Source organism: Gymnoscopelus microlampas, assembly GCF_963454915.1.
Source record: "Gymnoscopelus microlampas genome assembly, chromosome: 10".
Taxonomy (NCBI): domain Eukaryota; kingdom Metazoa; phylum Chordata; class Actinopteri; order Myctophiformes; family Myctophidae; genus Gymnoscopelus; species Gymnoscopelus microlampas.
Genome location: NC_139947.1, coordinates 4,524,455 through 4,539,049, shown reverse-complemented (window position 1 = coordinate 4,539,049; position 14,595 = coordinate 4,524,455). Strand labels below are relative to the sequence as shown.

Genomic DNA, 14,595 nt, shown 5'->3' with positions numbered 1-14,595 from the left:
CCTCCTCCTGTATTAAAGCCCAGCACCCTGCAACTGTCACAACAGTCTAGACTGGATAAACAGTATCTTCTTTACGCACAAACAACTTGATAACAGAACAACATGTTGGACATTCGATGGATCATCGTTTTTCTCTCGTTTACGATGCATTCTTTGGGTAAGTGGAAACGATCCAACATTTTGCAAATGTCGCTTACTATAGCTATATTTTCCCGTTTTATCTGATAGACATATGCATGGATCATCATACGACGGTCGTTTGTCATGACAGTCATGGCTGAACTTCAACGTGGTGCCTGCACTTTCTCCCTTTTTGGTCCGTACATCTACATCAACGTTCAGATTTCAAATATAAAGTGCTTACCTCATGGCCATGGATGTTACAATTATGTTCAGGCCCTCAGAAGTACACGTATCTTCCAAATTGTTCAATAAAGAGGATTTTAATCCGATCGGTGGCCACTTTCTCCGTATTTTCAAAAATAGAGACTGTGCAAACACCAGGTTGAAGTTCATCCGTGACTGTCATGTTCCAGGACTAATGTAGCCTAATAATCCCTGCATCTTTCCATCCACAGCTCAGATGGCTCAGACGCGTTCAAAGCACTGTGGACCTCCAGAGATCTTCATCATGAACACCAAGATGCATAGCTCCAGCGTCATAAGACAGAAATACGCTCCTACAGAGAAAGTATTTTACGTATGCAAGGAGGGATTCACTAGAACTGGAGGAAACCCTGTTGCTGCTTGTATGTCTGGAAAATGGACACCTATATCACTAACATGTGAAAGTAAGTGAGACTTTGTCAGTACTATATAGCCTAGAGACCACTGGTTTCCAAGCTTTTTAGATCCAGAGTCGAGACCCAAAAGAGAAATGTGACGTCTCCCCATGCATGCAGGACCCAAGCCAGGGTCCTGCACTACTTCTTAATCATTTGTTTTCTACTTGGCATTTCTTAGATTTTGTTTTATTTATTCATTAAATTATTGAAAACACATTATTTGTTTTTAATTCATGGACATGTTTGCATTTAAAAAAAAAAAATATCCAAAAAATAATAAGGAGGGAAAAAAAGGGCTATTTACTCGTGACCCATAAAGATGTGTCCGCGACCCACAAATGGGTCCCGACCGAGTGTTTGGGAAACAGTGGCGTATTACTAGTATAAAGTTCTGTGGTGGAAGTGAAAAAAAAAATCCGTTTTGTTGTTGACTGAAGTGGTCAGAGCCTGTTGAACCCTCTGGTTGAACCTAAATAGGCTGCTCCGCACGCAGTAGAGCCTACAACGGTGCCGCTGGCAGAAAATGGTAAATACCACAGCCTACCCAGGTCTATCTGTAGTATACAACTCTCGTAGACGTTTTTATGATTCTGACGTTTTCAATCTACGAGAGTTGTAGGGTTCACGCCCCATGGAGACATGGCCTTTCTGCACTATGCCCCTCAGATACTCCAAACGTGTACAAATTGAAAATAAAGGTGCTTATCCCAAAGCCCCAAATGTTAACTACTTCTACGGGGTAGTAGTTTAATGTAATAATCCATATATTTCAATAAAGAAGTGTTTTAATGCCGTCTGTGGCCGATTCTGTCGGAAGTTCCCAATGGGCGGTAGTAAGGGGGCGCATCCGGTAAAACCCGGAATTACACTAAATGTAAACGGGAAGTAAACGAGGGTGAAAAAATGGCGTTCGGCCACAGACGGGATTAAGACACTTCTTTATTGAAATATATGGATTGTTACATTAAACTACTACCGCGTAAAATTAGTTAACATTTGGGGCTTGGGGGTAAGCACCTTATTTTCAATTTGTACACGTTTGGAGTATCTGAGGGGCATAGTGCAGAAAGTCCATGTCTCCATGGGGCGTGAAGCTCACAACACATTGCGATACGACCATACTGTGGATGCGACGCGTTGTGAGCTTGTGAGAGAAGTGAATAACTACCTCCCAGTCGCGTATAATGAGCGCATGGCAACCCTGATGATGATAGATGAGACAATGGAATTGGGTTAAATTTAGACTGGATGTGTGTTTGGATGATGACGTGCACGGTGCACAAGCCAAGGGTCCTTTTTAAAGGGACATTTCTCAGCAAAAACCTGTTCCTAAGAAATGATCAAAATCAGATGTTTACAGTCTAGTCTGATCACATTTTACTATCAGTAGTAGGCTTACTGGTCATTAAGAACCAGATAGTCTGATCACATTTTACTATCAGTAGTAGGCTTACTGGTCATTAAGAACCAGATATTCTAGCTACTAAATGTCAAGCATTTTTAGACTTTCACCGAGGGGGGTGGGCTTTTGTAGGGGAAAACTGGGCACTATATATTTTTTTGTATTAATTATTTTTCAGATCATAATCGGCAATGTGGTCGAGGCTTTACATGATGGATATGATAAAGCATATAATGGTGATAATAATAATAGTAGTCATAATTGCAATCAAAATAAATGCCAAAATGTGTGTGTGTGTGTGTGTGTGTGTGTGTGTGTGTGTGTGTGTGTGTGTGTGTGTGTGTGTGTGTGTGTGTGTGTGTGTGTGTGTGTGTGTGTGTGTGTGTGTGTGTGTGTGTGTGTGTGTGTGTGTGTGTGTGTGTGTGTGTGTGTGTGTGTGTGTGTGTGTGTGTGTGTGTGTGTATGTATGTATGTATGTATGTATGTATGTATGTATGTATGTATGTATGTGTATATATATATATATATATTAATGTGTGTGTGTGTGTGGACTAACAGAGTCAATTCGTAACAGTAAAATTATATCACAACTCTATATATATATATACTGTGTATATATATATATGGAAAATCACATGATCAGTCACAGTAAAAATAATTACAATTCATATATTATACAGTAGACTTATTAAACTCATGACCTATGTGGGCCAATATTAACGCCCACTTTGTATTAGTGCCTAGTTCACTGATATACTTGAGTTGTATTTCTCTATAACAAAAAAGGCTTATAACGATTTTGAGATGGTTTTGCAAAGACTTCTCCCCTCAATTTCATTTTTTAAAGAAAAAAATGTGTGTGTGCTTGCCCTGTGCCCACTTCATTTTAAGTGCCCGGTCTTTTCAAGTGCCCACTCTGGTGCCCAGCTTTCTCCTGACTGAGCTCAGTCAGTGCCCAGTTCACATGCTTTTGTTTCATCAACTTCAACTAAGCATATCCTTCTCTTGAGAATAATGTCTCTTATTCTTGAATTGAGACAAGTCTAATCAGAATAGACTGAACCTCAATTGTATTTATTTATGCAACTGGTATCTCCCAAGTCCAACCCCTAGTATGACTGTAGGCCTACATTTTTACCGGCCTGTTATAGTGCCATCATGAATTTGATACAACGCACCTAAAACCGAGTTAAGTGGATGTGTGAATATTTCCTGTGAATATATCTCTATCTCTATCTCCATTTCTCTCTCTCTCTCTTCACAAGAGCTGTAAAATACCAACTTTTTTTATGAGCAGTATATCACGTTTATCCGTAAGCAAATTTAATTTTGTTGGCTTGTTATGTCAGACCGAGGTCTGTGGCTAGATCAGGATTTTAGAGAACACACGTCAAGACCAGTCTCGACACTGGAACTGGAATAGTGCTGGTATAATGGGCTTTAATAAAAGGTGTGGGTGGTTATGATTCAAGTCTTTGTGGCTTCTGCAAATGTAGAAGGAACATCAACCTGAAACTTGACACTTCTTCATAAATATGATTCAGGATCTTGACCACTATCAACCTGGTATTCCTATTCCCCCCCCATCAAAAAGGTTTTTTTTTTTTTTGGATAATAAATTGGTAAAATAAGAATTAAATAACAGAACTCTAACCTAATCCTAACCCTAAAACCGAAATAAAGCGGGTGGGTCCGCGGGGGGGGGGGGGGGGGGTCCGCTGGGGTGGGGGTCTGCGCGCGCATGCGTGCACATACCGCACCCCTAACCTAAAAGGTCTTCCCGCGGCTATGTTGGAGTTCAAATAGAAAAATGGCACAAAAAAGCAGATGTATAACCAGGCACAACGTGTTTTTCTTATATATTTGTTTTAATTGGGCTTAAGTGGTTAAGGGGAATAATTATGAAGGTGGATAAAGTTTTTGCCATAGGCGTCTGAGATACCTGTGGCAAACCTGTTGACTTTAGTGGGCTTGATGATGATGTCTTGTGGTTGTTTTGCAGCGCATTGTGAAACAAATAAATGGTTTGACTTCATCTCACCCTAGTTTCATCTTGACTGATAATAGTTTCCCACTTTTTGCTTTTGTTTAGAGAACTCGCGTGTGGTTGAAAATAACAGATCTACAAGCTCACAACACGTGTAAGCGTGAGATCGTCTATATACAAAGTATATAAGTGGTTAATGTATTGTGACTCTTGAAGGATGAGTCATTTTTAATCCTATTTATTATGAGTCATCTAAATCAGGATATTGTGACTCTTGAAGGCTGAGCAGCCTGTTATTTGATAAGGCTCTGTCCTTGTAATTAACCAGTGGTGGAAGAAGTGCTCAGATATTTTACTTAAGGAAAAGTAGCAATACCACAGTATAAAAATATTCTGAAAAGGCCTGTGCACAAAATGTACAAAAGTAATTAATGGCATCAAAATGTACTTAAATACTAAAATATTTGAAAATAGCAGATCTACAAGCTCACAGCGAGTGTGTAGATCGGCTATTTTCAAATAGCCTATGTATTAAATAGGGCTAAAGTGGTTAATGTCTGTTTTATAATATAATTTATTTATTAAGAGTAACTAGTAACTAAACTTACAAAAGTGTTCAAATAATCGCCTCTGAACGCCTCTATTTGCCTCTATCTATTTTTGATGGAGTAAAAGTATAGACAATTGGAGATACTCCAGTAAAGTGAAAATACCTCAAAATTGTACTTAATTAAAATAACTAAAGTAAATGTACTTAGTTACTTTCCACCACTGTCATTAACACTAGACTACACCAGGAATCATCTAACTGCAACACATGAAACAGCAGACAGAGTGCTATTTAACTGAGGTCTGTCATTGAGTGTGAAAGGCGAGTACAGACAGTGCCTGACCACAGGGTTAGGGTGTAGAATAGATAGATATGTATGAGTGCATGGTACAGTAGGCAGTGGGTTGTACTGCTAGTCTCATTACACAAGACTGGCAGTGATTCCAAGTAAACAAAGATAAACATAGTAGAACTGGGTGTGAATGTTTTCTTTGAGTGGAAATGTTTATGATGTAATGCTGCTGAACGATGCACCGCGTCAAGCTGCATTCTGATTTAAGCAATCTGTTGTTTAAAAGGAGGTCGATGCAACGATGCAATACTGTTTTATTTTAAAAGATGCCCGCTAACGTTTTGACAGTAAGCAATCTGTATCGTACAGAGTATGTTAATACACTTTGACAGTATTACATATACATGTGCAGTGGTTGGAGGTGGTCTCCCTACTGTTCCACAGTGGTGGAAAAACTACTCACATTTGTTACTTAAGTAAAAGTATCAATGCTTGCAATGTAGAAATACAAAAAATTGTGCAGACTTCGAAATTTACTTGAGTAAAAGAACAAAAGTATTGGTTTCAAAATGTACTTAAAGTACTCATTATGCAGACTGTCCCATTGCACACGTTTTCAAATGTGTAAAAGGTAGACTAATCTTTTGAAACTGGCAGATCTACAAGCTCACAATGTGTTGTGAGCTTGTAGATCTGCTATTTTCAAATGGCCGAAATGTATAGGCTGAAGTGGGTAATGTATGTTATGAAATCTACAAAGTAACTAAAGTTTTCAAGTATTTGTGGTGGAGTATAAGTACAACATTTGCCTATGAGATGTAAGTGGAGTAAAAGTACTGAAAATTGGAAATACTCCAGTAAAGTAAAACTACCTCAAAATTGTACTTAAGTACAGTACTTGAGTAAATGTACTTAGTCACTTTACACCACTGCTCTGCAGAGTAATTCACTCGACCCATTAAGACCCATTAAAATGGCAGAACTGTGAGCTTGTACATCTGCTATTTTTAGCGGCGCTAGCCGCTCTATACCTTTAGGTATAGAGCGGATATTAGCCCTCTATACCTGGCTTTTGCGTCAACGTTCTGATTGGTCAGACACGTCAACAAAGTGATTGGTCAAGCTTCACGTGACACGTGGCTATAAACACATTATAAACACTTATTGATGACAAAATGTATCAAAGGCGCCGCTACCTTCACACAGGTGTGATTTTTTTTTTAATCACCAAGGCAAAAACCTAAAATGACAGGGAGGCTTTCTCGGTTGTAATGGGTTAAGTAAATGCAGATGTGTTGTGAGCTTGTAGATCTGCTACAGTCTTTTCGGTGCAAGACACAGGGGTTGTCAAGACTTTAGGAGTGTGTGTGGGGGGGGTTGAACACATCTTATAGATCTACACGCGCAAAACACATCTGCGTTTACTTAATAAGACCATGCACCTCAATGAACATTCAATACATACTGTATGAACGTGACGTTAAAATGGCAGATTTTAACGTCATCAGATTTTAACGCCATCCATAGGCCCCAAACATAACGAATCAAGAGTCAGTTTTTATTTGAATAATATCAGTATAACATTCAACTACTAACATTGTGCTCCTTGTGTTTCCATCACAGAGGTTGGTGCAGTGAAGCTCTGCTCTGAGCCTGTGGTGTCCAACGGTGTTCCGAGCAGCGCAGGGTCTTCAGGGTACAGAGAGGGGGACTCTGTCACCTTCACCTGCAGCCCAGGATTCATTCAGACCGGAGCCCACAGCTCCACCTGTGGTGCTGATGGCACATGGACGCCTCCGCTGCCACAGTGTCTGCCAGAGCCCCCTAGTGGCGACGAGGCCAAGGTTCCAGGTCAGTGTTTATAGGTTCTGGGCTAGGCTACTATAAGTCAGTGATTCTCAACCAGTAGTGTGGCCCCGTGAGGATGTGTATGCAATTGGGCCCCCAGATAATTCCCAAAACAAGATGAATGTAGAAACAATTTCATGGCATTTTCGTTTCCTGTAAAACTTGGAAAAAATTGTTTTCATTCTAATACCGGAGATTAAGGTATATATTAATTCCGTTGATCTAACAATCTAATTGATTGTTTGATTATTAAAATAAACATGCTCTGAAAATGCACGCGGCAAAACATTCACCACTACTTGCCCCCCCCCCCCCCCCCTCTTTGTTCTTAGTCGGAGACGTTACATGTAAAGGACCAAACCAGTTCTTAAAGACCACAAAGATCCATGGATCAGATGTTGTTTACAGGCCTGGAGACTCGCTGTCCTTCTCTGGCTGTACGGACGGTCGTACGCTGAACGGATCCAACACGGTTACCTGTGGATGGGATGGAAAATGGTCTCCATCTCTTCCCAAGTGCATTTGTAAGTGAACAGACCAGATTAGCGCCGGGCGATATGACTTCAAAAAATCTATATCACCATTATTTCACCACCACCGTTATTTCACAACTTTTGCCTCCAATGATTATTTATAATTGATCTAAGAGAAAATTGATTTAAATAAAATCATTGATTTTCATTAATGGTGAAAATGGATGATCTACAATTTCACAACGCATCAGCGATGTAGATCAGCTATTTTTGCATCATTCATTGTGCAACAAATTGTTAATTGCCCAGCCCTAGACGATGTTACATCATGTTTTACTTGCAGTATGTGGAATTCTGCAGTACACAGACACAACATACACATTCATGCTTTAATGAGTTGAATCTGTCAAAATCTAGCCTTTACTGTACATCTTGTAAATGACTATTATGGGAGTTATTTGAAGAAGCTATATGCACACAGTATATCTTTCTCTTGTATTGGGTGTGAAAATATAATGTGTATTTCTAAAGTAGCTAATGTGTGATGGCAGCATTTTACTTCACTTTCTCAAATGAAAAGAAGAAATTCCTGCACGCTACGCTTTAGAATGAAAAGGGACGTTGTGTTGTTTCATGTCTGAGGCAGTTGTAAGCTTTTATGTTCACCATCTGGTATCAGTCAGGTGACCAATGTAGTTACTTTGATTTCTTCAGAAAGTATAGCAGTACAGCATAAAGGATTGTACACCGTTAAAAAAAGTACGCTTCAAATTAGTTTTGCAATAAGTCTTTTTATAACTTTTCTTTTGTAGGGCTCAAGTGTCCTGAATTAAATGTACCAAATGGAAAGCTTTCCAAGGAATGGAAGAGGGTGAATTCTGAAATCACTGTGACATGCCATGCTGGGCATCACCTCCAGGGGCCCGGCACAGTGACATGTTTAGAGTCTCTGAAGTGGAGCAACATTCCTCAATGCCAGCCAGGTAGGGAGAGCTTGATCTATACTGCGCAGTGGTGGGAAAAGTACTCAAATGTTTTACTTAAGTAAAAGTATCAATACTGCAGTGTAGAAATAATCTGTTGACAAGTAAAAGTCCGGTATTAAAATGTGCTTGTGTAAAAGTACAAAAGTATTGGCATCAAAATATACTTAAAATACTTATTATGCGGAATGCCCCATTTCATAAGTTCAACATGTATACAAATCTTTTGAAAATAGCAGATCTACAAGCTCAAAATGTGTTGCAACGTTTAAGGGTGTGTCCACAGAAAGCGCTTTTTGAGATGCCATCGCCTGGCTTTTCTATGTTAAAGACGCACGAGCATCACGTTTCAGCGTTCTTGGCGAGTTTTTTTTGGCGGAGCGCCCTGAGCGTTTCAAGCAGAAAGTGGTTCAACTTTCAGAGAGGAGTGCTACTCATCAATGTCACTTTTTTTTTAGACAGACTAAATCAAAATGGTTGAAAACCGTCCTCCAAAACCCCCTCTCTTACCTACCCCCCCCCCCCCCATGTGGAAGATCAACAAACATTATTTTGATCCTCCTGGCCTGGACTGTGTCATTTACCACCTAACTTTGAATCATTGGCACAACCATGAGACATCCATGTTTTCTGTTTATTATCTACAAGCTCACAATGCATCGCATTGTGAGCTTGTAGATCTGCCATTTTTAAACGTTTTTTTTAATACATTTGAAAACGTGTAAAATTGGACATTCTGCATAATGAGTACTTTCTACTTTTGTACTTTTACTCAAGTAAACTTTTAATTCCATTACTTTTACACTTTTACTCAAGTAAACTTTTAATTCCGTTACTTTTACTTGTAATGGAGTATTTCTATATTGCAGAATTGATACTTTTACTTAAGTAAAATATCTGAGTACTTTTTCCACCACTGCATATCGGTAATCAACTCGGAACAGCAGAAGCGGGCCTTGCACTGCTCTTGGCACTGGCGTGGCTATCGCTCTGCCTTGTGAATGGTTTTAATATGCGTCTGAGGTTTTTAAATGCTTTTTTCTCTGGGGGGGGGGGGGGCTGAGAATGTGTAGTGGAGTCACATTGATGTGCATATGTATGCCAGCGGTGTTTACTGACCATATGTACATGAATAAAAGCATGTCGTTTTTAACAGGTCATCATCTACTTTGTCCTCCATAGTGTGTGTATAATGGTTGTTCTGTTGATGTTTCCATTGTCAGACGCTAAACCGGTGGAGAAGACCTGCTCCAGCCCTGCTGTGGACAACAGTGTGTCCACTGGCAGGCCAGAGGCTTCATACAGGGTGGGAGAGACCCTGACCGTCACCTGCAAACAGGGCTTCCAGCTGGACGCACCACCGCAGGTCTCATGTGGTACTGCAGGCCAGTGGCAGCCTCGGCTTCCGAAGTGTCTGCTGCCTGTTAAACCGACTGTTCAACCCACAACGTCTGTTAAACCTACTGTTCAACCCACAACGTCTGTAAAACCGACTGTTAAACCGACTGTTAAACCCACGCCGTCTGTTACACCCAAACCACCAGGTGTGTCTTTGATGCTGCATCCTTAACACTTGAACGCTAGTGTCCCTATTCTGGGGCAAGCGGTAGGCAAAAATCGCCCGATTTACAAGCTCACAACTTGAGCTTTTGCGACACGTTGTGAGTTTGTAGATCTGCGATTTTCGCAGGAGAGATTTGGCTGGATATCCAAAATGAAACGGCACTTTTAAATGCCTTTCATAAGAAAAAAGAAACTGATATTGCTGTGTATAGTATTTAAATACCAGAAGTCCATCCCTTATCTGTTACTCTACCTTTACATGAGTTTACAGCAGACAGTAAGTGCTGGCGATGTCTTTAATTTCTAGCTATAGGTGAGTGTGATGCACCGCGGCTCGACAACCAACCCAACATCCTCCTTCACGATTACTACATTACCCAGAAGTCCACTGCATTTCCTGCCGGCTCCAGAGTGCGCTACGTGTGTGAGTTGGGATACGTACCATCAGGGGGCAGCAGCTACCGCCACTGTGTCGAGGGAAAATGGACCAGACTCACACTGAGATGTGAACGTAAGTATAACTATTTACTGTATTACTACTGTGTTTGGGTATAAGGTTTTTACCATGCAGCATCTTTTCATAGTGTGCCATTTTGGTATTGTCATGTCATACCAGTGTATCGAAGGATATTTCATATCAGTGTAATGAAGGATATTTCATACCAGTGTAATGAAGGATATTTCATATCAGTGTAATAGGCTCTATTCATAGCAGCCATATTATGAAGACATTCACAGGTGTTACCAATGATACTAATGAAGGCTCTGTTCCATTCTGGTCAAACAGAGTCAGGGTGCTGGTATTGTGCATGTTGGCCCCCTGGAAACACTCTGCTACACAAGTGGGTCTACAGTTGGGGTCCAGGGACCCTCATGGGCTTCCAAATGGCCCCTTACAGGTGTGTAACTCTGAGAGTTACGGGTCCATTTGGTTCCATTTGTACACTCTCAGAGTTATGGGGGTCGTGGAAACCACTGTGCTACACTAAATGGAACAGAGCCTTCATTAGTATCATTGGTATCACCTGTGAAGGAAGTGATAATATGGCTGCTGTGCATAGAGCCTATGAAGGATATTTCATGCCAGTGTATTGAAGGCTATTTCATACCAGTGTAATAAAGGATATTTCTTTCCCTTCCACAGGGAAGTCATGTGGCTCTGCTGGGGAAATCTCCAACGGTCAGTTTATGTACACTGGATCAGAGTTTGGAGACTCTGCTACAGGTGTCTGTGATGAAGGGTAAGAACATTATATACTATAACAATAATATATATTCAAAGATTTGCAAAAATGTTCACGATTATCTACAAGCTCATGGCCCTCGGTGCCGGCCGCGGTACGAGCTTTTAGACCTGCTATTTTTGACTAGCTGAAGAAATGTTAAAATGACACAAATGCGTTCCCGGTCTTAATAATGGGTTTATCAGTAACTAGTGTTAACACTCATTTGTACTTTGTTGTTGCCAGGTATGACATGGTCGGCCAGAAAACCAGGCGCTGCATGAGTTCTGGACTCTGGGACGGCCGGGTTCCGGTCTGTGACGGTCAGTGATCTAAAAGCATGTTGTCATCAGTGATACTACCTTCTGCTCATGCACAAACTACTGTCAATGTGTGTATACTATAGTAGTTAGTATAAATACTAACACAAATAATCAAATAGAATTTTAAGAAGAAAAGTTAGACATAAAAATAACAAACTAAAATCATAGAACATGTCCTTCGTCCTAGTATCTCAGGAGGATATTAAATGTATCTTCCATATTTAGCCGTGCCAGTTTTAACTGTACAGTAAATACTGTACATGTTTTGTAAATGTTTTTTGAGTCATTACAATAAACAAAAAACTGACACTGTTTTGACTTTGTTTGCTAGTTTAGTTCATCATTAGTTTCAAACTACAAATGGCCTTGACCGCTGGCCTTGCGGTCCGGGCACCTACAGTAGGCTGTTGTGTAGCCTGACAGTGAATCGCTCGTTCGAGTCCCGTTCCCGACGATCTTTACTGCATGTCTCTCTCTCTCTCCCCGTTTCCTGTCCATCTTCACTAATACCCTATGGATAAAGGCATATCTTAAAGGGATAGTTCACCATTTCCCCACCTTTTTCTATTAGTCACCCCATGGAGACTTAGATATTTTTTAGTTTTTGTTGCATTTCTAAGCCAATAATTTGATGACCAGCGGACGGGTAGGCAGCGGTTCCAGTAGGAAACACAAAGCGTCTTCTACCGCTTGTCATCAAATTATTGGCTTAGGAATGCGACAAATACAAAACAATATCCATGAATTCAAGTATCCATGGGGTGACTAATCGATATTTAAAAAAAAACATTTTGGGGGTGAACTATCCCTTTTAAAAAAACTACAAATAAATCAATGAAACATGCTAAACTATATAATAATCTTTTGGTGTCTTCCAGTGGTGCACTGCCCAGACCCGCCGGCGGTGATGGACGCAGTGATGTCGGGAGGGTTCGAGCCGCACACGTACCGCAGTGTGGTGAGCTACCGCTGCCGTAAGGGGACGCTCAGCGGGAACAAGCAGCTCTGGTGCACCAAGGACGGGACCTGGAGCGACCCGCCCCCCACATGCAAAGGTACGGCACCACATGATGTTGGCATGGATTTCATGTCAAATCCCATTTTAACCAGGCATTATCATGGACGCATAGATGCAAGCACATGGCCTGGTTGAGAACATTTCAAACATACTTTTTAAATTGAATACAAATGTGTATACATGTCATTGCCTGTCACAATTATTACATACTTGCATAATCACTATTATTTGAGATTGAGATAATAAAAATTGTGGAAATAGCAGATCGACAAGCTCAAAACCGTGACGCGTTTTGAGCTTATATATCTGCTATTTTCACTATTTAGTTTTTTTGTTGTTATTTGTCATAATAAGCTCTATGCACAGCAGCCATATTATCACTTCCTTCACAGGTGTTACCAATGATACTAATGAAGGCTCTGTTCCATTTAGTGTAGCACAGTGGTTTCCATGACCCCATAACTCTGAGAGTGTACAAATGGAACCATATGGACCCCCAAATGAATACGGTTTGGTTCCATTTGTACACTCTCAGAGTTACACACCCGTAAGGGGACATTTGGAACCCCCTCAAGGAACCATGAGGGTCCCTGGACCCCAACTTTAGACCCACTGGTGCAGCAGAGTGTTTCCAGTGAGCCAACATGCACAATATCAGCACCCTGACTCTGTTTGACCCACCGACCAGAATGGAACAGAGCCTTCATTAGTATCATTGGTAACACCTGTGAATGTCTTCACAATATGGCTGCTGTGCATAGAGCCTATTATCTGCCCTGTGCACCTGTTTACGAAGCCTAACGGAAATATATATATTTTTTTTTTATTCATAATGTTCAACGACAGCCAGCGTTAATCACACTTTTTTGAGCGACATTTAATCGTCAAGAAAAACATTTCCTAATCGTGACAGCCCTCTACTTACAGTATGATGACGTAAGTTGACGTGTTGGGACCACAACGACACTGAGGATTGCTTGTTGAATCTCTCCTCACAGACATATCCTGTCCCGTCCTCCCCGACGTGCCCCACTCCTCCAGGACTGGGGCGTTGAGACCCCCCTACAAGCACAGAGACGCCGTGTCATTTCGCTGTGACAGGGGGTACGTGTTGGTGGGCTCCGTCACCGTTTCCTGTGGTATCGATGGACAATGGAGCCCTAAACTTCCCACGTGTAGCTGTAAGTAAAACATTGCCATAGCAAAATATGACTAGAAATCTCGTGTTTGGCAGTCAAAGTTAATAGAGTTAATTTGGCTCTAAAGTTGGCTCTGTACTTTGACCACTGTTTTCCATCTACACTAAATCTCTTCACCAAAGATGGCAGATCTACACGCGTTGTGAGCTTGTAGATCTGCTATTTTTGGCTAATGCCCCCCCCCTCCTCCAGAATATGGATGATGGGGGATTCAAGCTTTCATCCCTAGCTTTATTACAACTTATTTATTACAAAGCTTAACATTTTCTCAGTTCTTGATGTTTTTATTTTTGACACATTTTGTTTCTGTTTTTCAGGGGGTGGCAATGTGCGCAACCGGTACCCTTACTGAAGCAACTCAAACCCTCCCAAAAATCCATAATAATTTAGATATTTGATATGTTCAACTGGGGACATTCAAATGTTATTTCACAGTATTTCACAGTAAGACTTTCACATCAATGCTGTGTAAAATAATAACTTTTTAACAGTGTTGCATAAATATTTTTTCTATCTTTTGTAATGCACTTAAAAGAAACTCATTGTAAAATGAGAAGCACTAAAAATAAGCTACATTGTGAAACAAGAAGCTTAAACGTATATGTACTAAACTGAAATGAGGTAAAACTTCTATCAACGAATTAAAGGATGATTGAAAAGACTTCTGAAGTACAGTACGTTTATTTATTTGTTTACCCATTTTTCACAGTTTTTAATTGTGTTGTAGGTCAAGTTGTGAGGAGAACATGACAACAATATGACAGCGACAGTCACCTATAACTGTACAAAGTTGAGCGTGAACCTGTTTAACTCCCTCCATACAGTCATCTGTCCCATCATGAGTTTACCTGTTAATGAATTACTGTCTATACTCACACTATTAAATCACTGAGACTGACTGACTGATGAGCTAGTAGAGACCTCTGCTGATCTCTGTCCTGTACTGCAT

The 14,595-nt window shown here is 40.6% G+C and overlaps 1 protein-coding gene across 2 annotated transcripts; it reads left to right on the top strand.

Annotated features, from left to right (window-relative positions):
- LOC311053102 (complement receptor type 1) lies at nt 1–14,307 on the top strand. 2 transcript variants are annotated; one of them, XM_084068504.1, is made up of 12 exons: nt 1–157; nt 579–791; nt 6,640–6,867; nt 7,197–7,388; nt 8,150–8,320; nt 9,544–9,864; nt 10,191–10,394; nt 11,028–11,124; nt 11,353–11,429; nt 12,308–12,484; nt 13,446–13,628; nt 13,964–14,307. In XM_084068504.1, exons 1-12 carry the CDS (start codon nt 103–105, stop codon nt 13,996–13,998), a joined length of 1,953 nt encoding a protein of 650 aa, XP_083924630.1. In that variant the 5' UTR covers nt 1–102; the 3' UTR covers nt 13,999–14,307. The 2 variants fall into 2 exon arrangements, with proteins under 2 accessions (XP_083924630.1, XP_083924631.1); XM_084068505.1 differs by lacking the exon at nt 8,150–8,320.
- The last annotated feature ends 288 nt before the right edge of the window (nt 14,308–14,595 follow it).

Excerpts from the sequence above, each read along its gene's own strand:
- LOC311053102 (XM_084068504.1), top strand. The coding sequence starts at position 103 with ATGTTGGACATTCGATGGATCATCGTTTTTCTCTCGTTTACGATGCAT. Across the intron at positions 9,865-10,190 it reads TGTTACACCCAAACCACCAG|CTATAGGTGAGTGTGATGCA; the intron begins GTGTGTCTTTGA and ends TTTAATTTCTAG. Across the intron at positions 10,395-11,027 it reads ACTCACACTGAGATGTGAAC|GGAAGTCATGTGGCTCTGCT; the intron begins GTAAGTATAACT and ends TCCCTTCCACAG.